Genomic DNA, 25,836 nt, shown 5'->3' with positions numbered 1-25,836 from the left:
GAAAACTTTTTAAGGCGAAGCGAAGCGCGCGGGATCAGCTAGTAGTTAATAAATATAAAAATATTCATTGTTTTTTCGAACAGCCCTGTAGATATATCAGCTGTCCGACACCCATAACACAGGTTCTGCCTAGCTTGGGGTCGGATGGCCGTGTGTGAGATGTCCCCACATATTTATTTATTTATTATTATTATTATTTATCTTAAGCTGCGTACAGACCGGCCAAACGAACGCCCACGAACGGGTTTCGTTGACCTTCGTTGCTGAAATCTGCCCTGTATAATGTTTGATAAATATCCATCGTTGGGCATTCTTTGGGTCGGTCTGTACGCAACTTTACAAACAATCTTCATTGAAGGAAGTAAAATCATAGGAACACTGTGTACACCCATTCCTTATTCTAGGATAATTTGACCCCTCTGTGGTTTTCTTGCTTTATTTACTCTATGAATGGTTTATTTTCTCTATGTGAATGGCATTTTGTGTCATGATAAGATCCTGAATAATAATGTTTTTCGATACAAAAATTGAATTGAATTATTTTTCGCTTCAATGAATGTAACAAAATTTTCGTAAAGATCACGGGCAATTAGAATTATGTTGAAATCATGATTAAATTACTTATTTTCTTTTATCTATGGTTTTCAGTAAGTAAATTAGATTTTATTTACTTTTTTAATCAGACAAAGTTAAGTATCACGCTAAAACGCTAGGTAAAGGATAATGTTGTGTGAGGAAAAATACAAATCTAGATTCTAGGAGACGGTTGGCGACCTCTCACTCTCACGTAAGTGCATTGGACGAAGAATGCTTGCGAGTCACCTCCCTTACCCCACTAACCAGTCAATTCAGTTCAGTCAGTCAGTTACCATTATGGTAACATGAAATTGAGAAGTTTTACACGAAAATATTACTTGTAAGTAGAGATAATAAACATAAACATAAATATTATACATACCAGTAGATCTTTCATGAATAAGGAACATAATAGACGCATTTTTCCTGAAATAAAAATGACATATTATGTATCTAGCCTATCTGAAACCTAGTTAAACATTGTGAGATATGGCGTTTCGACTTTTTCCGTGTTCGGCATCATAAGGGTCACAGTGACAGTTAAATAAAGTCCATTTTTCTCTCCACCTTTAATTTGCAAGGTGCGGGTGCCTATATAAATAGAGTGAGTCGCCCGCGCGCCTCAGTTGTAATATCACCATGCAGAAATGACTAGGTTTCAGATAGGCTAGATACATAATATGACATTTTTATTTCAGGAAAAATGCGTCTATTATGTAGTCTGAGCCTATCTGAAACCTAGTTAAACATTGTGAGATGTGTTTATTATCGCATGGTGGAGAGAAAACCAACTGTGACCCATAAGCTACTGATGAGTATATCAGTAGATAAATATTTGAATCTATAAATTTATAATGCATAGATTTCTAGGTAATAGATATACTAAAAAGAAAGGTATAAGTATACATAAGACTTAAGTACTTCCTTATTATTCCTGACTTGTCAGAAAGTTATGGAAGGTATGTACACACGGCAACGTTAAATGGTTGGCAGGGCACACTAACGTAGGTAGTGTATGTGTGTGTCAGCGACGTCGACGTAATTATTTAGTTCTGGGCAACCCACACTCGGATATTGTAAGCATGTAGTTGTGCCAGTGACAATGATTCATTGTTTTTATGATATGAAGCAAAATTTTGCAAGGCATTGTAATAGATTGAATGGCTCAGTTGGTATGATACAAGACTTACAATAATCGGTATGGTGGTTCAAATCCCACTGAACTTTACAATATTCCTTTTTTGTTTTTTTTTTATAGATTTAATTTATTTTTAAGATGGTTAATAATAGTATTGTAGTATATACGAATAAAAGCAACACAGAAAGTAAATGAAACAAGTTATTAAGTGTTAAAATTACCAAATTTATTCTTGCCGTAACATAAACATTAACCCCCTTATTCATAGAGAAGTTACAAGACGTTTTAACTAATAAACTGTTTTGTCCCTCTCTGTCAAAGAACAAATTGTTCCCTGTCGGAGAGGGACAAAACAGTTTATTAGTTAAAACGTTTTGTAACTTTTCTATGAATAAGGGGGTAAGGATGTTACGTTTTAGTTGTTTTTCGTTTTAAAACATAGTTGTAGTTTATATTAATAAGGAACATTTTCAATTAGCAGTTTTAAATCATAATAAACATCAGAAAAGGATGGACTGGCTGTTTTACTAAAGTAAATAGGCAAGTCATTAGTTATATGAATCAACATGTTAATTAGCTAGAAATAAGATAACTTATTCCAACCTCAGTAACAATAACATCATTAACACATTGGCTTACCCATAATTGTAAATAATAATAAGTCTTTAACAAAATAACTAAAATCTTATACAAATGGAAAAATAAAAATTACTGAGCTAACCCCAATAATTATAATTTTCACCACTTTTTCGCCATAATGTCTTACGTCCATCCTTGTCTGACTTAAAGGACTTTTCATCACTAAATATCACCACATTGTTGCACCAATCAAAGTTTAAAATAGTCAGTCGCAAAACGCACTCTGTTTCGACATCGTCGGATCTGATCGGTTAGAGCAATTTTCTTCGTCGGCTTCCGACACCGCAACCCAGCAACACGCAAGTGAACCCGTACGGTTTGTAGGGATAGATTATGTGTTGTGGCCGTAGAACGGGTGATGCAGAACGGATCAGCGCTATGTGCAGCTACGATATCTCGTTGGCGTGGTGATGCATCCGTATAGACGACTACTGTCTACATGTCCCGAATCTGCGTATCGGTGAACCCATAATTGAACAGTTCTCCTCTGCAAACAAAAAAAACAAATACTTAGCTTATACAAATACAAATATTCTAACAGTCAAATAAAATATTAACAATTCTATGTTACTTACCGTTAAACGTCTTGCGATTTCACTATTGTAATGTTTTGTTCATATAAATACGATTATCTCCGCCTTTTTGAACATGGTTAAGTGACTTTCCATACTGACTGCGAAGAGTAATTAATTAAATTGACAAATCACAAAGTGAATCACTTTGCAGACGCAGAGGTGAATTGTCACTAAAACTAAAAACAAATTTCGTTTATTCATATTGTATGAGGGTAGAATGGTTTTAATTCTCAAATGAAGAACGAATCATATATTTTTGGCGAAGAGAAATAGTCGACAGCTATGCAGCTTGTAGTCATTTGTCAGTTTCAAATATATTAATTTTATACTCAACAGCGTTTAAATGAACGCAAAATTTGAATTAAGTTAAATAAAAATAACCATCCGTGGACTCGAACTCACGACCTATGTTTCATTAGTCTAACATTCTACCATTGAGCTACGAAGTGTATAGACACAGGTAGTGAAATTTTGCTTCACATCAATTTTATAACTATTTCACTAACACTACCGGTTGATATTTTTATGTCACAGCTGGTATGCGGGCGTTTGCCTACGCGCAAACTCGTTTGTGCTGTTGTGTGTGTGTGTGTGTGTGTGTGTGGTTTGTTACTGGTGTGTAAACCGATTTCTGCGTTTATGCACACATAGACAACGTTAGTGTGCACACATACACTACGTTAGTGTGCCCTGCCGACCATTTGATGTTGCCGTGTGTACCTATACATATTATACTCGTAGGTAGGTATTTATACATATGGATACACACAGTGCCTCTTCGAAAGCAATACTTATAAGTAATTATTGATCAAAATCTTGTTATTGTCAAGGCAATATTTTTAACATACACTAGCCGAATGGATGGAACCAGTGAAATACTTTGCAACAATATTTAAAAGCTGTAAAATGTAGAATATCGATCCAGGCCGCTGGGGCTCAGGTCAGCACATGCTGACTAGGGTATGTAATTCTGGACTGACCTCAGAAATGCAGCAGCCGACCCTGGAGCCTCGAGGACCTGCTCAGTCAGCCCTGTACGACGACACGGCGCGGCATCTAGTCCTTGGAACGAGGAGTGGTGCTTGAAGGGAAGATAATTTTACTAAATATCTCAGCCTCATCAGCTACTGGAAAAGATTAGATGAAGGCTGTGACACTGGCGGATAACTAAGTATTCAGTTTTTCAAAACATGATGCAGGTCACTATATTCATATTCTAGATTGACAAGTAACATACAGTCTAATTTTGTATTCTAACTGTTAACGAGTTCCTGTGCAGTCCTACTAGGAAGGAAAGTTATTTTATAAGCCTTTGCACCGATTTTGTGGGCTACTATCATTCTGTATCATCATGTGTGAATATTATGAGCTCTGGCAGCATTCCTTGGTAGATGACATCAATTAATAAAGATTGATTAACACAACAATAACAATTATAATAGTTGATAAATTAAACCCGGCTTACATGTCTTAACTGGCTAAGTAAATGATCAGTCATGCCACCAGGATAAGTAAAATGTTCAGTACTTCACATGAAAAACATTAACAAGGTCACCTTTAGGTATGTTCGTCAACACTAAGGGCAAGTCTCGGCCAAAACCTTAAGGCTTCGCCTTGTTGCAACTTCAAAGGTACGTAGGTAGGTACCTACTTACATTGTTGTAGGTTCGATTTTGAAACCATTAAGTCAACCTAGATAAAACAAAATAAAATAGCTCGATTAAATAAAGATGGTACGTAAAGATGTTAGTTGTACCTGATCAGACCTGATGCAACGACAGCCAACATAGACTCTCTAATCTGTGGAAGCAACAATCATGGTGGCGGGAACATGGACAGTTGGACGAGCCACCTCGAGCCTGACTTATCAATCAGACTATTAATTGACAGTTCGCCAACAGCAGATAGCTTGCGGCTATCTATAGGTAAACTTAGGTAGTTAGCTATACCCAAGAAAAAGTCCTTGGACATCGATATGACAGTGGAACGGCGAATAACTGTGACATTCTTTAAAACAAAAAGGCTTGTTGTTGTTGTCCAGCTAAGGAAGGTTACCTACTTCAGCGACCTGGTATTGCATTCTGAAAGAACTGCGAAGAGTTAATATTATGACTAATAATTATTACTTATTAAGAAAGTTTTCAGCAAACTCTAATAAATCAAGCAGCTACCACGTCACCGCTGCCCGTTTATAACTCTGTACTAGCTTAGTAGATATATATACCAGTTCTAGCCTTCAGCTAGAGGCCAGAGAGCTCCTAAATGAGATGCGAGTACGAGCATGACACAAGTAATTTTTTACTTGGTAACTAGTTACATAACTAACTGAAAGATCCATAAAACAGTTGAGGATTACTCAAAATGGAATTGTGAAAACGGCACGTCTGCATCTTAACCAGTCAGTCTAAGTAGTTTCAGCAGATACAGTGTTGAAAAATAGTTATGAAACGTTTGCGCCAGAATCGAATTAAAAATAGATTTTCATTAGAGAAGCCGTTTAGGCATGAATAGGTACTTTCACCCTTTGGATTGTGCTCCAAATGGTGATGACCTTCGAAATTCATAAAAATTTAATGACGACTGCCATTGTTTATTATCTAGCCCCGTACATTGAGTAGGGCTGCGGCTACACGTAATGTGATACACAGTACACAGTAGGTATATGCATGTTCCCAGAATAGTGGAAGTTATAATTTTACCAAAAGGTAGTCGTCTCGTGCAAGAGCACCGTTACTCGATTTATTCGATACACAACTATGTAGTAGACAGCTGCTGCGTAGGAGGTTCACGCATTTTTCAACAAAGAGCTCGGACACACACTCACAATCCACTGGGACATAAGGAAGACAGCTAATATGGTGCCACTCAGAAACCACGATGACACTCCGATCATGATCACCCGACAGTAGGATCATAATAAATTCGGTAACTTGTGAAGCGGTATGGTATAGCAACAGCGACTTTCACGAAATCAGGAATAAGCTCAGTGCTTTTAGGTTGAACACTCGCCTGTGGGATTCACTTTGCTCACAGCCGAGAAAAGAAAAGACTCAAAGCTGGAATCTGCCGATGTGTCATGACCCTTAAGATAGTGTCTGGGGGGTCACTTTATATGACGAAAAACGAACTTTCAGTGCACTGCGGCGCGAGCCGCTCTATCTGTTTGTATGTATTAAACGTGCCGATTGCACGACAGGTCTCGTTCGTTCGTTTCTCATCAGTATAGAGTAACGCTCCTGTACTTACCGTGCGTCACCATTCCCATGAGCAGTCCAATGATCTTTAGGCAGTTTAGAACAAAAGCTGCATTAGACAGTTTCTTCAGCAGAGACATCGAAATAAAAAATTGATTGCACAACTATCCCCAGGAGCAGTCTACAGGTCACTTTGGGCAGTTCAGAAGAAAGCTGCTTTAATAGAATACCCTACCTCAGCGAAGGCATCAAATTGAAGTGCTATAACACTTTTAGAAGCGGTGCACGTTACCCGATTTGTCGTCATCCATGCCGATGCGGCTACGGCGACTGCAGGTGGTTACTCAGGCTTCGTTGGTGTGCCCTTGTATGGCTAAAATGACCAACCTTGGCAGTAAACGTTCGTCTGCATATGCCAAAATCACTGATGAATAGCGCACGTTACTCGATACCTTCTAAATAAGTCACTCATAATGATGGCTGATGATGATGATGACCGTGCTAGCAATAGTGCAGGCGGTTCCGCTGAGCATAAAATCTCTTCCCAGACAGGGGGCGTTTGGATCTGGCAACCGGAACAGGAGTGCCAGTGCCAGGTGTGCGCAGCGATGCAGGTGGGACAACACAGCTGCCAGGGCAGGAGTGCATGGCTGGGTCTATGCAGCGATGCAGGTAGCACAAACCGGTGGCCAGGGCCAGGACCAGGTGTACGCTGCGATGCAGGTGGCACGAGACGGCGGCCAGCGCAGGAGCACAGGGCCGGGTGTATGCTGCGATGCAGGTGGCACGAACCGGTGGCCAGGGCAGGAGCGCAGGGCCGGGTGTACGCTGCGATGCAGGTGCCACGAGACGGCGGCCAGCGCAGGAGCACAGGGCCGGGTGCAGGTTACACGAAACTTCAATTTCACCGAATCGGGTAGGTACCGGCGGATCACATTACTCGCCGCACATGCCACAATGTCCCAACATACTGAAACTCGGAGCCACGTGCTTCCTGTAAAAAATCCTATGACGGTCCTGGAAAGCTCCTGTTTGTAAAGCCTTACATAAGCTATAATCAAGTGCATTATTGTAATAGCAAAGTTTTTATCAACTGTTTTCTAAAAATATTAGAAATTGAGGGTAGAAAAATATATTTTTATTATTTTTTCCTGTATAAAATTAACATATGCTTTACATAAAGCGGTCATTAATGTAAGTATCTAGCTCAAGCGCCACTAGTAGGACCGGAATATGTGATCAATCATCACCACGACTATTGAATCGGACCCTACTGCGTGGGATAAAAACCCCAAGCGCCGGAGCATTATGACCAGTGGCTGAGCTTTTAAAAGCAGTAAATAATAGCATTTTACTCACGGCTTATCAACTCAAACCTTCGTTGCGAAATCCTCAGCAATGGCTGCGTGCGCAGCAGCCGGCAGGTCCCGCTCCCCGACGCCACGTGTCGCGGCAGCCGCGCCCCGCGCCGCCTGGTCCGCATCACGCTACAGCTCCCGGCAGCGAGGACTCCGCAAATTCAATATTATATTTTTCCCCGTCGGAGCGAAGCCGACGAGAACCGTGGCTACATTGAGCCATTTTGCCGAAGTGTTCACTTCAAAAATCAAAAACCAACTGAGGCGCGCGGGCGACTCACTCTATTTATATAAATACCTATATAGGCACCCGCACCTTGCAAATTAAAGGTGGAGAGAAAAATGGACTTTATTTAACTGTCACTGTGACCCTTATGATGCCGAACACGGAAAAAGTCGAAACGCCATATCTCACAATGTTTAACTAGGTTTCAGATAGGCTCAGACTACATAATACAGTTTCATGTTCTATTGCAGCTATTCTCAACCTGCTACAATTTGGATCTACCAAAGCAGTATCGAAAAGAAAATGATACATTTGTAAGTACCTATTATACAATTTCTATTTTACGACGACCAAACATTATATTACCCAAGAGGTGAATACATCATGATCTACAATCTGAATCTAAGAAATAATTCTGCATTGCTTTAAGGTGGTAGGTATTTTTCAGGCTCCGTAAAATGTTTATGGCAATTTCCAACAGTTGTTAAAGGTGTTACGGCTTGAAGCTTGTACATTTTTAACGAAGGTTCACGATAAATATTAAGTCTTGCTGTAGGTAAAAGGTTTTTATGAAGAAATGGCCGAATAACACTGTATTATCGTAAATTAATTTCGGGATTTCGGCGTAACATTAAGCTCAGTTTACAAAGTAGGTACTTACTTATAATTTTACTTCATCACAATAATGATAAACGTAACTAGTTACCTCTTTTACTCACGATTTTTTTTGTGGGTCGTTTTGTTCTGCTACGCCGTGCTACGAGATGGCTACGCACGCTACGCTTTTCGTAGCCTTATCAGATAAGCCGTGTAGTAAACTTTTCTTTCTAGGGCCTAGTTTGTTTTCCCTAAACTCCCTAAACGATCGAGCAGTATAAATGGAAGCCACTTTGTATGGCGCGGAGCTAGAAAGAAATTCGCGTTTATTCGGTGTAAAATCTACCACTCCGCATGAAAATAGTTTGGGAAAGCAAACATGGTCTGATTCTTGGAAACCCTAATTTTAACATTAACAATATGATATTTTTCAAAGAGAGATTCTAGGAAAAGTACTGAACTGGATAGATATATTTCTGGTGATATAGCGCAGTCATAAATACACTATAAAGTTTATTAATAAACCGATATAAACGATACTATATGTACACATTGCAAGCTTAACGTTCACCAAACAGAAATATCTGAAAAATTACTATCCAATATGTGTTTTATTGCTATCATAAAGCTCGAGGCAGGATGGATAGACCATTAAAATCATTTTCCGATGCGTAAAGTTGGCTTGTGTCCCCATTATTGACTCGCGTACACCTGCACTTACCACAAGCGATATTAGGACTTATTGACAATACTTTATGTTGTGTATTATGTAAGTGTGTGCTTGAATTTTTATAGCGAATGACATTTATTGCTATTGGTTACAATATACAGGGTATTTTTATAAAATATATTTATTCATGCAAGGCCAAATTAAAATTAACAATTCCATATAAAAAATCCACCACAGGTTTCGTCATTAAAATATAAAATTACATAATTTCATCCGCGACATGCTTCGTCCATTTACAAAATAAAGAAGTCAGCAAACATCCTTCGTCAAGTTAAATAATTAAAATAGCCCGCCCCAGGACGCACCCGACCCAAAGGTTCCCATGACGAATTATACTTAAGCATGGCTATTGTTAAAATCTACGAATCTTAATTCTTTATAATAAAATTCTGGTTTTCATTTTACGATCCCAAATAAAAAAAAAAAAAAAAATATACAGGGTGTAAGGGTCAATTCAGACGTACCACAACCACACCACAGCCACAACCACACCACAACCACGCGATGTGGTCGGGCGTATATTTTGTATTGACAATGAATAATCCAATTCACACGTGCCACATTTTGCCGTTGTTATCGGCCACCTGTGTAATACGACCACATCGCAACCACATCGCAACCACAACGCAACCACATCGCAACGGCAACGCCGCCACGCGGCGGCGGCACCGCGGCAACCTGTTTTCCATATTAACTGCACACGACGACGTGGTTACCACATCGCAATGACAGCGACAACGCAACCACATCGACATTTTGTCGCTGCCACAACGCAACTGCAAAAAGCCGCTGTCACACAATTCACACGTAACCACAGCTTGACCACATTTTGTCGCTGCGACGTGGTGTGGTTGTGGTACGTGTGAATTGACGCTTAAAGACGTCGTGCTACAGCAAAATGAAACTGTCATACATTTCTGTTTTGTATCGGATCTGTGGTGGAAACTAAGTTAATTTGCTAGGATGTTTTATACTACACTTGCATTAAAGTCTAATGTAATATGATTAAAATTGAATGAATTTGTTAAAATTTGGGAATAGGTAGGCATACCTGAACCCATATTTCTTATGTACATACTACCAACAATAACACCTCAATGCAGAATTCAAAAAATAATTTGTCGCTCGCTAACATAAAAATAAAGATGTGGCGAACGAAAATTTATACACGTAATAAACTGAACCGACGGGCTAACACCCTATTCTCGTTTAATGGTCCATTAAACATTTTTACGAGGGGAATTTGTTTGGCCCTAACCCTTGCCTGAATGAGGCCAGGTGAACCACCCACCTCCGTGTCAATGCATTGTGGTCTAGTTATTTATGTCGTAGGCTAAATTAGTTTGAATCCTGCATCAGGATATTCGGGATCCCATACGAAAGGGGAATAGCAATCTGGGAAGACTGAGATTTTAATGAAGATTATCCAATATGCACTAATTTAACTAGGAATATTACGGAGAAAACCAATCTGGAAGACTAGGTAGTTTTTTAACAAAAATATAGTGAACCTATGTCGGGTCTTAGGTGCAATGTCAAATCTTCTGGAAGTTCATTCGAGTAGGTTGATATGTAAGTTTATTTTCATTCCCGTTTTCGTGGTAGTAGATATAATTATATAATCCTGATACTGAAATTTCAAGGAAAAACCTCATTGAAACGAAAGAAAGGAAGCTATTTATAAGTCGTTCTAGGTAGCAGCGATTTTTTCAGTAGATGAAGCCCTCCGTTACAAACTTTGTTTACGGACGCAAACAGAAGTTTTCATAAACTCATTTATGTTGTAGAGTTCTTTGTAACGGCGAATTGAAAAACTTTAGCTTTGGTTAAATTTGGGGAAATTCACCTAGATATTTGGTTTCTTTTCTTGTTTAATTACATACCTACTGTTCCAATTTTTTTTCCTAAGTAGGTACGGTCAGCTGCATAAGTAGCTATACACTTTTGAACCTTGTCAAACTACCTACATAACAAACGTCAATGTTTGAATAGGCAGTTTGTGAGTTTGACAAGGTACAAAACTGTACAGCTACTTATGCAGCTGACTGTACTTCCGAGAATGCTTGCCCAAGAAATAGATGTGGATTTTTAGTTGAGACCCTGAATAATTTAAAAATGCTTCTATCGTTCATAATACACTCACGGGCAAAGAACTTCTTCTTTGTATATATATGTATAAGTAATTATAATTGCAAATATTTTAGAGGTGTAGCTTAATTTAATTATTTATTACCTTATTTTATATACCCTTGTGGCGGTCTCCTAGCCACTAAGTTCAGACGAAGATCAACAGATGGCGCTCGGAACTCAATACAGAGAAGATGTATGGGAACTACGCAAATTACTATGAAAATCCTACATCGCGCATTCGAAGTTTCTCACCTACTCTGCAATATATAGAAATCCCCAACGCTAACCGTTGGGCAGCTGCCCGCCAGGCCACACCACCCGGCCTGGTCGGAGGATCCTCCCTTTGCATGGGGATGCTCTACCACCTCCAGCATCTCCATACTGGTGACCCCGTGAAGAACATCAGCGCAGCCTTCTGAAGACCCGCAGAGCAGCCTCCACGCCATCTTCCATCGACTTTCTCTCCTCACCTCAACAGCCGTGCAGCAGAACTCTCAGCAAGCAGCCCCTGGAGCCAACCAGCCAGCATCCGGTCTCAAAGGGCATCACGACCACCAGCATGCAGCGAACGCGCAGGCCTGGTCACACCCTCGACCCACACCAGCAACTTGGCACAGCACCACTGCACTTCGGCCGGTCAGCAAGCAGAGCCATCCTCTCCTGGTCGACGCAGCACTCTGCCACCATGCTCCACTGCAGGCTCATCCCGACTCACCGTGGACATCGCCACTGCAGCATCACCCCGACTCACTGGGGACTCCTCACCGCACTCACAGTCCCGACTCACTGCGGACTACGCGGCACTGGCTGGCAATCAAGACTCTCGGCTGCACTGAAGACTATCGCCCTCCGGTCTCGGTGGGGGAGTGATGTGGCGGTCTCCTAGCCACTAAGTTCAGACGAAGATCAACAGATGGCGCTCGGAACTCAATACAGAGAAGATGTATGGGAACTACGCAAATTACTATGAAAATCCTACATCGCGCATTCGAAGTTTCTCACCTACTCTGCAATATATAGAAATCCCCAACGCTAACCGTTGGGCAGCTGCCCGCCAGGCCACACCACCCGGCCTGGTCGGAGGATCCTCCCTTTGCATGAGGATGCTCCAACACCTCCAGCATCTCCATAGTGAGCGGAAACTCGCTGAAGGCCTTCAACGACATCAAGGACAGCCTCTGTAGCGCAGCGCTACTGGCTCATCCTGATACGCAGGCCAAATTGAGTCTGGTCACGGATGCGTCTGCAGTACAAGGATGGGATTTGGCAGCCTCTAGCATTTTTCTCCCGCAAATTGAGCCCTACGCAGGTGAAATACTCACCCTACGACCGGGAGCTCCTTGCGATTTACGAGAGCATCAGATACTTTCGGCACATGCTAGAGGCCAGGCACTTCACCATCTATACTGACCACAAGCCGCTGTGTTACGCTTTCCACGAACGCAAGCGTAACTGTTCACCACGTCAGTATAGACACCTGGACTTCATATCTCAGTTCACCACCGATATCCAGCACATTGCTGGCAAGGATAACGTGGTGGCTGACACGCTCTCTCGTGTTGAGGAGCTGCAAAGTCCAGTCAACGGTGAAGTATTAGCCGAATCCCAAGCTTCAGACATGGAGCTTATCCAGTTGCTGCAGGGTGAAACATCACTTCGGCTAGCAAAGGTACCAATTCCCGGGTGTCGTACTGAATTGTACTGTGATATCAGCACTCCGACCCCCAGGCCATTCGTACCTAAACCTTTGCGCAGGGCCATTTTCGACTGCCTACACTCGATGAGTCACCCTGGAGCCAATGCTAGTGCCAAACTTGTAGCACAGCGCTACGTTTGGCCACTGATGAGGAAAGACTGCCGCGAATGGGCTAAGGCATGTCTAGACTGTCAGCGTTGCAAGGTTACCCGACATGTGTCCGCGCCTTTGGGCACACTTGACGTACCTGCAACGCGATTTAGACATGTCCATATAGACCTCATCGGCCCTCTTCCTCCTTCCAATGGATACCGGTACTGCTTGACAGCCGTCGATCGCTTCACGCGATGGCCGGAAGCTGACCCAATTACCGATATCACAGCGGAATCAGTGGCTAAAGCGCTACTAGCTTGCTGGATATCCAGGTACGGCTGCCCAACCTCCATCGTTACCGATAGGGGCCGGCAGTTTGAGTCTGCCCTCTTCCAGCACCTGTCCAAATTTGTCGGATTCCAGCACCGAAGGACCACCGCATATCATCCGCAGTGCAATGGGTTGGTGGAGCGTTTTCACCGGCAGCTCAAGGCTGCAATCATGTGTCACGCTGACACCACCTGGACTGAGTCGCTCCCGCTCGTTTTACTCGGCATCAGGAGTGCCTTTAAGGAAGACCTCCAGAGTTCCTCTGCCGAGCTGCTGTATGGCAAACCATTACGCCTGCCGGGTGAGTTTTTTAACTCCACAGCCATCGGTCATACAACCGACGTGACTGAGTTTTCCACCCGTCTGAAGTCATTCGCCAACAAATTGCGACCTACTCCAACTTCGCACCATGTCAATCACAAGACTTTCGTATTTAAGGATCTCGCCACTTGCAGCCACGTATTCCTTCGAGAAGACGCGCTGCGAGGCTCACTCCAACCCGCATACACGGGCCCGCACGAAGTCTTGGAGCGCATCAGTGCCAAAGTCTTCAAGTTAAATGTCAAGGGCAAAGCCGTAACAGTATCTGTAGACCGTATTAAACCAGCCTACATACTGACGGACTCGGACACCCTTGACCAGCAACCTGACGTCACACCTGCACCTGCACCTGACGTCATGCCTGCACCTGACGTCACACCTGCACCGGTACCGGACGTCACTCGTGCATCTCCACCTGAACCTCCGATCAAAACCACTCGTTCTGGGCGAAGAGTCCGGTTCCCCGATTTTTATCGCCCGTAACCCGGTCTCTGGAGGGGGGTGATGTGTCGTACTCACCACACATAAATATATTTATCATTATATTTAATTATTTACCTATTACAAATATTTACACTAAACTTATAACATTACAGTATACAAAATTAGATATAAAACTATTATCTAAAAATATATATTTATATACCTACATCTATATTATTATATTATACAAAACATTATCTATTTATATCATAATTACCTATACACAAATACACGACAAAATTATACCTAACACCTTATTTTTGTTGTCAGTGGTTAAAAATGTGATACACACTTTGCCGTTTTTATTATGCGCTTACCCGCGAATTCTGTGCGCGCGAGCAAGCGCGCATCAGTCGCCAGTCGTGAACTACACCTCCGCGGCTATTACATTATTTGTTTGCGCTCTCGCCTGTTACGCGAATATCAACCGTATGCCTTTGTGATAAGGACTATTGACTGTTCGTGTTTTGTGTATCTTGTGAAAAACTGTTCGTTAACTTATCTAAAAACTATTTGCGCTTTCTTCTTTCACACCTTCTATCTTTCTATCTTTCCTGTGTGTGTTATTGTGACGATAATAAACTGTTAACATTAATTTGGAGTTCGGACTTTAATTTAAATCGTCGCACCTCAACATACCTAAACCCTACATAATCTCCTCCTTTATTTACCATCTCACCACCTGAAAGAGTTTCCTTTTCAGCGGTTTCCGAACACTACGCTGACGTCCAGGCGTCTCCCGCGAGGGTTCCTACCAGGCTCGCAGATCTTTAAGGAGAGAGACCATGACGCAGATCACACTTACACAGGTGCAGTAACTGTTCAGTGTAACGTTATGTCACCCAAACCATGACTCTGAAATACTTTTATAAGCCTCATGGATAGAAACAATGTGAAGATGGGGGCCGGACTCATACAGTGCTATGTCGCCGTATTTGTAGATCTGTCAGTACTTCTACCTACTCCCACTTATGTTATGGCAGACACTCTTAACTCTATAGGGTGTTGCAGAAACTTTGCATTTTTTTTGCGAATTTTGACGTTATGATTTCATTTTCGGGCTTAGATATAACATGTTGCACACGTAGATTTCGGCTGAGTATATCCTTTTTGCAACATTCTGTATATTCTTATCTCTACCTACCTTTACCTCTATGTGGTAACCGTATAGTGGCGGTGTGGTTTATTATATCTCCAAATTCCAGTGGTGCAGGCGAACTTCCTTCATCCATCACCATGACGTCATCACCTCTCTACACTCCTCCACAGGGCCTCAGCGGGGACACAGCTGGTCAGCGGGACGCGGGGCGCCGCGGCTGCTCGGGGACGCGTGTCTGCGAGCCCCCAGGCCGGCGCCAGGTCGCGCCGGTAGACTTGTGGTGGAGTTGCTCAGGTGGGAGTCTGCTTAGTTAGTACTTCTAAGTGCTAGAGGGGCAGAGGGCTAAAGTTCTCTATCGTTGTATGTGAAAACGTGTTATAAGGATATATGTAAGTATATCATTGCCTTTTCCACCATCGATTGAACGATGTATCCTGAATAATTCCCTCTTTAAATGATGAAGTCAATCACGAATTACTTTATATACCACTACATCTAATTCAATGTCCTACTTCGTGAACACCTGATTCGTCTTATACGTCCGGTCCTCCCTGGGCACTCAGCTAGTATCTAATAATGAAATTCCACCAGATCCATACTACAATGAAACAAAAGTATCTCCAACCTCTATTACAGACGCCTAGAAGGCCCCCCAGCCCCGCTCACGAAGCAGCTGCTAGCGTCCCTGGTGCGGGCCCACGTGCTCGTGCAGACGACGTCTCTGGACCAGGAGCCGACCCTGACTGCGCTGGTGCGGGGGCCGGCGGAGATGCGGGCGGAGCCGCATGCCTCCTTCCCCAGGGTCAGTGACTTTGAATCTTAATAAGCGACAACGTCCGTTTCTTGCGTCATAAATAGTCGCACACGAATATTTTTCGGATATCCAGGAGTGCGGCAGAATTATTTGGTCTTTGCGGAGTGTTGCTTCCACGCAATTTCTGGAAGAATCTTAGGGGCCGCATGGAAATCGCGACGATGCAATCAACCAATCGGTCACATCGCCGTGTGGGGATACTTTCTTTGGGAGTATATTGTAGAAGTGCGTGGCACGACGATAGTATCGGCGCGACTTCCTCGCCCGACTTACAAAGGTTAATTGGTTAAACATCAATAACGTAGTGTATTTCTACTCAGGTGATGGCGGCAATGTGGTTGTTGCTCACTGATGCAGACAGCCTGGCTGAAGACGGCTGGTGCAAGCTGGACAAGGTAAAATTCTAGTTCATAATGAGTATTAGGATAGCATCGCGTTCTACCAATGGCATCGCGCTGTTTTGACACATGCTTCCTGCAAGGGGACCTAAAAAGTGTTTTCTGCTCATTGGCCAAGTAACATTATGGTTCCTAAATCCTGAAATCCGAGTGTATCATTGTTACATTACACAAAACCTAATTTACTAATATCATACATACTAATATCATCTTTAAAACAGCTGAACGACTTCCTCAACCACGCCGAGCCGAAAAGCATACCCGCTCAGCTCAAGCGCATAGACGGTGCGTTGTCGCGCGCGCGGTACGCCGTGGAAGAGTTCATCCACAACGTGGTGGTCACAGGCGACCTGCCGCTGCGGCTGTACCCGGCCAGGACTAGCACTACTCAAGTTGGTATTGCTTGTGTATTCTTAGGCCGTATAAAGGAAGGAAGCTTGTTACCAGCGCCGTATAAGTTTCATAAATTTGACGCACCGCGGCAGATTAATCTTCAGAAAACACTACTGGTTCTGGTAACCAGCTTCTCTTTGTATACGTGAAACCTTTGTTTTGCTATGAAATGTTCCTGTGTTGGATGTAGGCCTGACCGAAGGATTTGGACGCGCAGTTACTCAGTACTCACATACGTTCAAGCTTCTGCTAGGGGAAAATATTGCCTTTTAATTAGCTATCGATAAGGTGTGGCGTGGCAACACGTTTTCCTATCCTAATCCCACGTCATCAAATAAAATAAATAATAAATAAATAAATATGTGGGGACATCTCACACACGGCCATCCGACCCCAAGCTAGGCAGAACCTGTGTTATGGGTGTCGGACAGCTGATATATCTACACAAATACATAGATAGATAGATACTAAATATAAATATCAACACCCAAGACCCGAGAACAAATATCTGTGTTTAAACAAATATCTGCCCCAGCCGGGAATCGAACCCGGGACCTTCGGCTCAGTAGTCAGGGTCACTAACCACTACGCCATTCAGTCGTCAAAAAAAAATAAACATACTTGAACAGCACTCGTAGTTTGACTGGACCTTCCATCTTTATAGTAGGTAATATTCATGTAAACATTCATACCAACAGGTTAGAACAACAACAACCACAACAACCTCCACCCCCGCGCCTCCCCCGACTACGGTGACCACCACCACGGCTGCCAACTCCACCAATGTGACTACCATAGAGACTACCACTAGGCGGTTCCAGCCGACACGGCCGAGGAGCACACGGTCAAGGACCACCAGAGTAAGGCTACAAGATAAGGAATGCTGTATTACATGCTAATTACTTGTATACCTTTAAAATAAGCCAATGCAACCTGAAAGTGTCTGCGTAAATGCTATAATTTTGATAAGTCAGTCGACTGAGCGGTGGTAGCTCAGTCGGGTGAGCGCCCGCTTCTCAATCAAGAGATGCGGGTTCGAATCCCGGCGCTGACATGTACCAATGAGTTCTTTTAACTTAAGTACAATGTATACCATCGCTCTTACGGTGAAGGAAAACATCGTGAGGAAACCTGCATATCTAGATCTAGCACATCTAGATATGTGAACCCACCAACCCGCAGTGGACCAGCGTGGTGGGTAATGGTCCAAGCTAAGGAAGGCAGTTTAGACCTTGGGGATATGCACAAAGGTTCCACTCGAGAGAGCCAGGTGCAGGTACTTACACCCCCACAGAGAATAGAATAGAATAGAATGGAATGGGTAATCTAAACCACTTATATGAATCATACGATTGAGTAAATGCCGGATGTAAACAACCTGAAACTGTAGTTCTGTTTCATAAGACTTACTTTCATAACATTTAAATTATGCACCTTCATTACAGACTCGAACCACAACCGAACCACCAAATCTACCAGTCAAAGAGCAATACATAGAAGGAGATGACACTTCAGACATCTACCTCAAACAGCTGTTCGACTCCTTCCCCGAAATCCACATCTCGGATTACCATGAGACCCATTTATCCAATAACCAGATCTCGGAAAATCCGGTTGGCCCGAAAATCCCGGATAAATCGAACGATCCGAAGATCCGTCGGGTGCGGGAACCTAGGATGCGTTCGCGCAGCTTTCAACTTGAGATTTTCAGGAGTTTGATTATTTTTGTGACGGTTTTTGTTTTGTGAATAAATTGTTTATGCTTGGTGTTGGTGTTTTCATATTAAATATTAAGTACATAAGATTTGCGCCCTGTTGCAATTTAGTTTAGGTAAACGTACGAATCACTAAGTCTACCAGAAAATAGAGGAGGCTCCTGACATCCTGTTTGATCTTTAGGTCCATTGTCACAGCGATAGTGCTCTGGCAGGGGACTTACGAGTATATGTATTTTCCTCCATAGCCCACAAGTCTATCAGGGATCTCCTCTCGTATAAAGTCTCTTCCGTCAAGAAGGAGACGAGACGGGACAGGTCTCAGAATAATTATATGTATATTTCTTGATCATTAATTTAATTTATTGCACTCTGAGATTTCTTATCTTTGAATTGTTTTTTTAAACAGTTTACTTTACACAATTTTTTAAAATTTGTTTACAAATATTTATTATATTTTGTATTTAATTAAACTATTAACTGCAATGGGATTCAAAATTAGCATTGTACTGATTTACTTTATTTATATGGTATGTAAACTTCTTGTCTACTCTACATAATTCAAAAACGGTGGTATGGGTAACCTCTTGCTCTTTACCAAAAGTATTTTTGTTTTGAAATAAAAATGATAGAATATGGAGGCAACGGAAACATTAAATAAGTAAGTTATTGAAGCGTCGGGGCCCTCCTGCCCGCTGGACCGACTACCTTTGACAGCTTTATAGTCTAGAGCCTGATGATTAATGGCTGATATCTATAATTTTGGCCAAGAACCACATGTCGTCGCAGTGTCGTGCAGAATGCAGCCGCCCTCGGCATCAGCTGGCACCAAGTCGAAGGCGTGGCACAGGACCGCTCAGAGTGGAAGTCTACTCTTTGAGCCCTATTATATCCCTGATTAGGGATCTCAGGATCTCATGATGATGATCTATAATTTTGCAGGCAAACTTAACCATTTCCGTGAACATCAATGAAGAAGTGGAGCAGTTCTTCGCAGAGTCGTCTCCTATATTGAAGCATCAATCTTCGCTTGCTAGGAATAACTCCCACTGCCTCCACTTGAGGCCCAACGCCACTGATGTGGTCCAAAAAGTTTACACCTATATGCCATAGTAAGTACTAAGTTAGTAAGGCTTACTTAGTAATTAGTAGTCTGTTGTAAGGCTAAGGATGGTGATTCTAGGTATGGGTGATGAGCATTTAACCTCTTTCGGATCACTGTGTGACTACGCATGGGATCACGAAGGGTCCGATTCGAATGCACTTTTTTACCAAAAATATCTTCCATATTTATATCGGTCGTGTCCATTTATTCCAGCCTGGCAGTGAATAAGACAAAGCTACCGTTCGTGCACCAGTTCCGCTCTACCATCATGACTATGACGAAGAAGGGGACCCCTCAGGACCAAGAGGCGGCTTTCTTGGCTTCAGTCCTGACTCCGATCATATTCCTCCAACACCACAAGGATACTTGGTGCCTTATGGATCGGGTGAGAAATTTGATTATATTTTATATTTGTATTTACAGCATGTTTTTATAGTAACGAAAAATTACTTACGTTTCAGTTCATTTTACAAAGTTAGTCAATAAAATACTGTTTACTATTTTCAGTTCCATCGCGCTTTAAGGTTTTTCACCATTTCTTCGGGACCCGAGAAGACGTCATCTCTCCAGATCTTGCAAAACTTGAGAAGCATCAATCAAAAGGTATCTGACTTCCTATCTCCATATCGGTTCTAGGTATCCAAGAAAATAGGTTTTCAGCCCGTCCGACTTAAAACTCACTTTTACCGTGAAGCTCCATTGCTGCGGTGCGTCGTAGCGCTGCCTTTGGTTTTCCGTATATTTTTCAGGGTCATGTCGTATAAAGTATATGGAAAACCGCACCGCAGCAATGGCGCCTCGCCCTTACTCGTACTTCCACTCTTGTTGATTGCCATTTCTCATGAAGCCAGTTGTTAGAGTTAAAACGTTACTGCTTCCTTCATTGAAAGGAGATCCGTTCCCCAGCTGTGGGGGCGTGATGGGTTGTAATTATGATGATACTTACTTACTTATTTTATTCCCAATTATGATGATGATAATAAATAATTTATTGTTGTAGATTCGCTCATTTATCCGTGAGCTGGATCAGCCAGAAGCTGTCGACATGGCGGGAGACAGCAACCACTTGGTGCTCGGGTTGGCCGCTAGACTCTGACATTGTACGTATTTTTATAGAAGAAAATTGTTTACGTTTACCTTCCGTGCGTGTGATAAATTACGATAAAACGAATGTTGTGTTACTATTGGACTTCAAGTCTTCAAGTAAAGTGTTTCAAAATAAATCAACCGAAATAATTTGACTGTGTTCTTTGAAGATTAACATGGCCCTGTATGGATTTATTGTATTGATTTCAATATGGTTTGAGGTACTTTCAGTGGAGAGCAGATTGCAGCTAGAAGCCTATAGTACAAAGCTCATCAGAATGCCCTTTCTCCTCTCCTCTAACATTCGTAATTAAAACTTAACTAGGCATAAGCCGGCTGGAGTAATCCGACTTTAGTTCTCTTTATAGTTAAATAGGTTGTTGAAGTTAGTCTGGTGTTTTGATCCCGCCCCACCAACTATGAGGGAAAGCTTAGGTGAAGGAAACTTACTAAGTAATTTAATTTTCTTTACAATTTCCCCTTTCTTTGGTGTTACTTAAATAAACTTTGCTGTTGTGTTCTAAGTTTTAACTTATAATGCTTTAAGACGTTAGAAAATGAGCAATCTTTGATGAGAATAAAATTGAAGTTGGTTGTTCTGCTAGTAGCTTCAGCCAGGCCATTAATAAAAAGATAAAAAGATAAAAGATAAAAAATATTTATTTAAACACCTATGAATTTAAATGAGTAAGTACAATATTATGAAATTAAATTGGAAGTGTGTGAGTTAGTAAATTTACGAGTTTTGGTGGCTTCCACACTAGGCTCGGCCTGTGTCGTGGATGCCGGTGTACCGGTTATAAAAGGTATAATATTAACAAAGAAGGTAGGTAGCACTTACAGTAAAAACAAATGTAAACAATGTTTAAATTACTAAGACTAATCATAGGAACATTTTTCGTTGACTTATATTCATTAGTAACAAAATAAAATAAAATAAAATTAAAATTAAAATAACTTCTAAACAAAAATTTAACCATTTTGGTATTTAAGAACAAAGAAACATGCATTCTTATTTATAAATATAAATCGACTGAGTAATAAAATATGTATTGTTGGGTATGGAGTAATGTAATGTAGTTAACCAAACATTTTATGGAATATAGCTAAACTAAAATATAGATAATAATAATAATAAATAAAAGTATATGTATATGTATATTTATATATATATATATATATATATATATAGATCAGTATAAATAATAATAATACATATTAATAATACTTATGCTTAAGTAGAAGAATCAATGTAAGTAAGTGTCTGTATATTAATAATGATATACTTAGGTATATTAATTTAGTGCAGGAAGTAAATTTTAAGGGCAGCAGCGGTAAGTTAATCATTAAATTATTTCCTTATTAATAATAGTTCTTCAGTCTCAAAATAATTAAGATGGTGAAGCCATTTCAAAACTACTTTTTAGATATGGGGGTGGAGGAAGGGCGGGAATCTTTGGGCAAATGTGGTATTGGCGGGCACTGTGTCTATTCTAAATATTCTTTGTTTTAGTAGCTGGCTGTAATTACTGGAGTTAAGTGTCTTACGGTGCTGAAGAAGGACGACTCTAATTATAAATAATTTCCGTATACTCAGTATGTTGTATTCTTTATATAAGGTAGTGGTTGGATATCTTCTAGGTTTTTTGTACATAACTTTTATGATCGATCTCTGAGCTCTTTCTAGAGTGATCATATTACTTTTACAGGAACCACCCCAGCAAGATATGCAATAGCTGAGGACCGATTCACACAAAGCTACATACACCAGTCGGAGTGTATCTTTGTTAGCGCCATTGCGCAGAAGTTTCATAATATTTATGAGTTTTCTGGCCCTGGTGGATAATGCATCAATATGTTTATTAAAGTTTAGCTTTTCGTCTAAGATTACGCCGAGATATTTAATTGCGTCTACTCGAAGGATGCTATCGCAGAAACAGGAGTCAGACAGACGATTGCATGTGTGTATTTTTAACGGTACAGATGTTTTGGGCTGTGAGGCAGTTGTCTTGTGGAAACAAATGTACTTAGTTTTCGTTGTGTTCAAGGTCAGTAAATTTCTTGATAGGTACTTTGCTATGTTGGAAAGGCCTTCCACAGCATTTGATTCTGCAGAACTCCAAGAGTTTCCAGAAAATAGAATCGCCGTATCATCGGCATAGCAAACTACTTCTGCATTAAGGGTGGATGGAAGAGAAGAGTGTATATCATTGATGTAAAGAAGAAATAGAATTGGACCCAGTATGCTACCTTGCGGTACTCCATATTTTATCGGCATGAGATCACTACAATTGCTTCCTACTTTTACTAGCTGTTGCCTGTTTGTAAGGTAACTTCTGAACCAGTCTAGAGTTATGCCTCTGACCCCAATGTTTTCGAGTTTTTGTAGGAGAATAGGGACCGACACTGTATCAAATGCCTTCGCTAGATCTAGACCAATGCAGCATTCGTTTTTGTCAAGCTTGGATGAAATAGAATTAAGAATTGTGTGTACAGCATCTTCAGTACATTTCCCTTGCCTAAACCCGAACTGAGTAGGTGAAAGAATATTGTTAGTCTCGAGAAAATTTACAAGCCTTTTACTGACAATCTTTTCTAGAAGTTTGGAGAGAGTGGCAAGTAAGGAGATAGGTCTGTACCCGTATCATGAAAATTCGAGCTAACGAATAGAATCGAATTCGAGTGCGACTATTGTCAACTTGACAGCACTTTCGAACACTTTTTACCTTTCGAATGAGTTTCGAAAAGAATGACCACAGAGTACATGATATTATTCTGACAATGACCTATGGAATGATAGCTGTCAAACTTTCGCAAATCTGTATAGTGCCACAAACTTATCTGTTCCGGTGAGAGCGAACTAAATTGGTCCATACCTCATTACTTACTAATGAATTTCATATTGACATGACATAGATTATATGGACCAATTTAGTTCGCTCTCACCGGAACAGATAAGTTTGTGGCACTATACACCGCAATACACCGCCATTTTGTTGTTGACAGGTTGACAGCACTTTCGAATAGACTATCGAATAGAATGTGCTGCGTTTTTTCCGGATCGCCCTACTGTAGTTACAGTGATTGTTTTTTTCGCCTCCTTTATGAACAGGTGTAACAGCTGCAGTTTTCCACACAGATGAAAAGACTCCGTTCAAAAGACTGAGATTAAATATATGAGTAATGGGTTCTATGATCGTATGTATAATATGTTTGAGTAAAAGGTTTTGTATTCCGTCAATTCCAGGAGCGCTATCATTTTTTAACTGTCGAATTAAATCAATTATTTCAGTCTTATCCGTGGGGTTCATAAAAAATGAGGAAGCTGGGGAAGAATTAGACTTTGACAAGTAGGCAAGATTTGTTTCAGTTTGACCAGTTTCTGTAAGTATTTTATTAGCTAGATCATTTCCTATTGTTGTGAAATACGTATTGCACTCATTTAGAGATTCTTTTGGTGTATCTTTGTTATTTAATAGTGTAATTGAAGCATTTGTTTTAGTGTTTGATATTTCACAGATATTTTTTATGACGCTCCATAATTTTTTTGTATCATTTTTGCTGTCAGTAAGGAGTTTGTTTTCATAATCGGATTTAATTTTGTGGAGGAGATTGTTGCAAAAGTTTTTATACCTATTGTAAATAAGCCGGGCGCTAGGATCTTTAGGATGTTTTCTGCATTTTAAATGTAATTTGTCCCTATGTCTTGTACATCTAAGTATACCCGGGGTGATCCATGGTTTTTTAATGTGTTTAGATCTTGAGACATTTATTTCACAAGTATGTTTTTCGATTGTAGCATTAAGGTGAGATGTAAACGCCTTAGAAGCTTCCTCGACATCGTTATTACAGGTGATGTGGGACCAATCATATCTTTCCAATTCAGCTGCAACAGCTGAAAAATCTGTTTTACGTTGCTGTTTTGATGAATAAGAATGGCCATTTTCACATTGAAGTTTAAAACCGACAATTGGTATGTCGTGATCCGTTACTGAAGTTTTACATACAACAGCTTTCGATTCACACTTGGTTCTAACTAGGATGTGGTCAATACAAGAGTTTTCTCTTGTCGGTATAGTTATAGCTGGTACTAGACCATGTTCTGACATAAGGCATAAATAATCTGACTTCCGGTTATCATTTGATCCTATTAAAATATTTATATTTATATCACCAGCCAATATTAATTCTTTGCTGCTTTTAAGCGTATCGAGAAGATTATCTAAGGATTCCATGTATTTATCTATATTTATTATAGAAGTTATTTGAAAGTTTAATTAAAAGACAGTTTGCATCATTAAATATTGGTTCGGTAATTGTGGCATTCCACTTTTCTTTAAAGTATACTATTATACCACCATTTTGGTTGCTAAATGTCTTAGTGTTAAAGTGCGAATAACCTTTTATGTTTTTAATAATTGGATTATGCCCGAGGCGACATTCAGTTAAAATAATTATATCGAAAGGTGTATCAAGACGGTGCAGAAGAACAAGGAAGCTATCAAAATTTTTACTGTGACTTCTTATATTAAATGTAAGAATTTTAAAATTATAATCATTATTAATAAATTGTTTACAATTTTCTGCCGAATCTAATGCGTGACAAGGAATAACCAAGGAGTTATCAATATCATCAGCTATATTCATGGTGGCCATCTGTATTGGTTCATTCGTTTATAGATTTTGGAAAAATTTGTATCACGCATAAAATGTCGACAATTTGACACTAGGAAATATTGAATGGTGAAGAAACTTACATACATGTTTATAGCATAAGATATATAGTACATAAAAAATATTCTGTTGCATACATAATATAATATATAGATAATAAAATAATGTGCGATGTATAGATTGAGTGGCTCAACAGCATAATAGATTGGGTTTGTATGTCGAGCATAATTACAGCTAGTAGCTTCACATCTTACTCCATGTTTTTCGTGGCAAATTATGAACAATTCAAATTGGTTAGACCAGATGACATAGCAGGCGTTCAATGGTTTTTGGTTAGGAACAGAAGATAAAGTAACAATATTAAAATTACAAAGTTTAAAACGTATCATAAAAATTTGGAAAATAATAACAATTATTACATGTATTGCCATGAATGATGTACAATAATTATTGAGATGGCCCGTCT

At 40.6% G+C, this 25,836-nt stretch overlaps 2 protein-coding genes across 2 annotated transcripts; both read left to right on the top strand.

Moving 5' to 3' along the window:
* The first annotated feature begins 465 nt into the window (after positions 1 to 465).
* On the top strand, positions 466 to 18,557 carry LOC105384521. Its single transcript, XM_048625468.1, has 9 exons — positions 466 to 647; positions 7,958 to 8,020; positions 14,790 to 14,895; positions 15,356 to 15,479; positions 15,822 to 15,987; positions 16,320 to 16,394; positions 16,619 to 16,789; positions 17,489 to 17,650; positions 18,236 to 18,557. Exons 1-9 carry the CDS (start codon positions 609 to 611, stop codon positions 18,536 to 18,538), a joined length of 1,209 nt encoding a protein of 402 aa, XP_048481425.1. The 5' UTR covers positions 466 to 608; the 3' UTR covers positions 18,539 to 18,557.
* A 349-nt stretch (positions 18,558 to 18,906) lies between these two features.
* LOC105384520 lies at positions 18,907 to 20,851 on the top strand. Its single transcript, XM_011554784.3, has 5 exons — positions 18,907 to 19,035; positions 19,448 to 19,617; positions 19,824 to 19,995; positions 20,118 to 20,213; positions 20,611 to 20,851. Exons 1-5 carry the CDS (start codon positions 18,991 to 18,993, stop codon positions 20,704 to 20,706), a joined length of 579 nt encoding a protein of 192 aa, XP_011553086.3. The 5' UTR covers positions 18,907 to 18,990; the 3' UTR covers positions 20,707 to 20,851.
* Positions 20,852 to 25,836: the final 4,985 nt, after the last annotated feature.

Source organism: Plutella xylostella, chromosome 14 (assembly GCF_932276165.1).
Source record: "Plutella xylostella chromosome 14, ilPluXylo3.1, whole genome shotgun sequence".
NCBI classification, from domain to species: Eukaryota; Metazoa; Arthropoda; class Insecta; order Lepidoptera; family Plutellidae; genus Plutella; species Plutella xylostella.
Note: the sequence above shows the minus strand (reverse complement) of the source record. Positions and strands in the feature narration are given on the sequence as shown.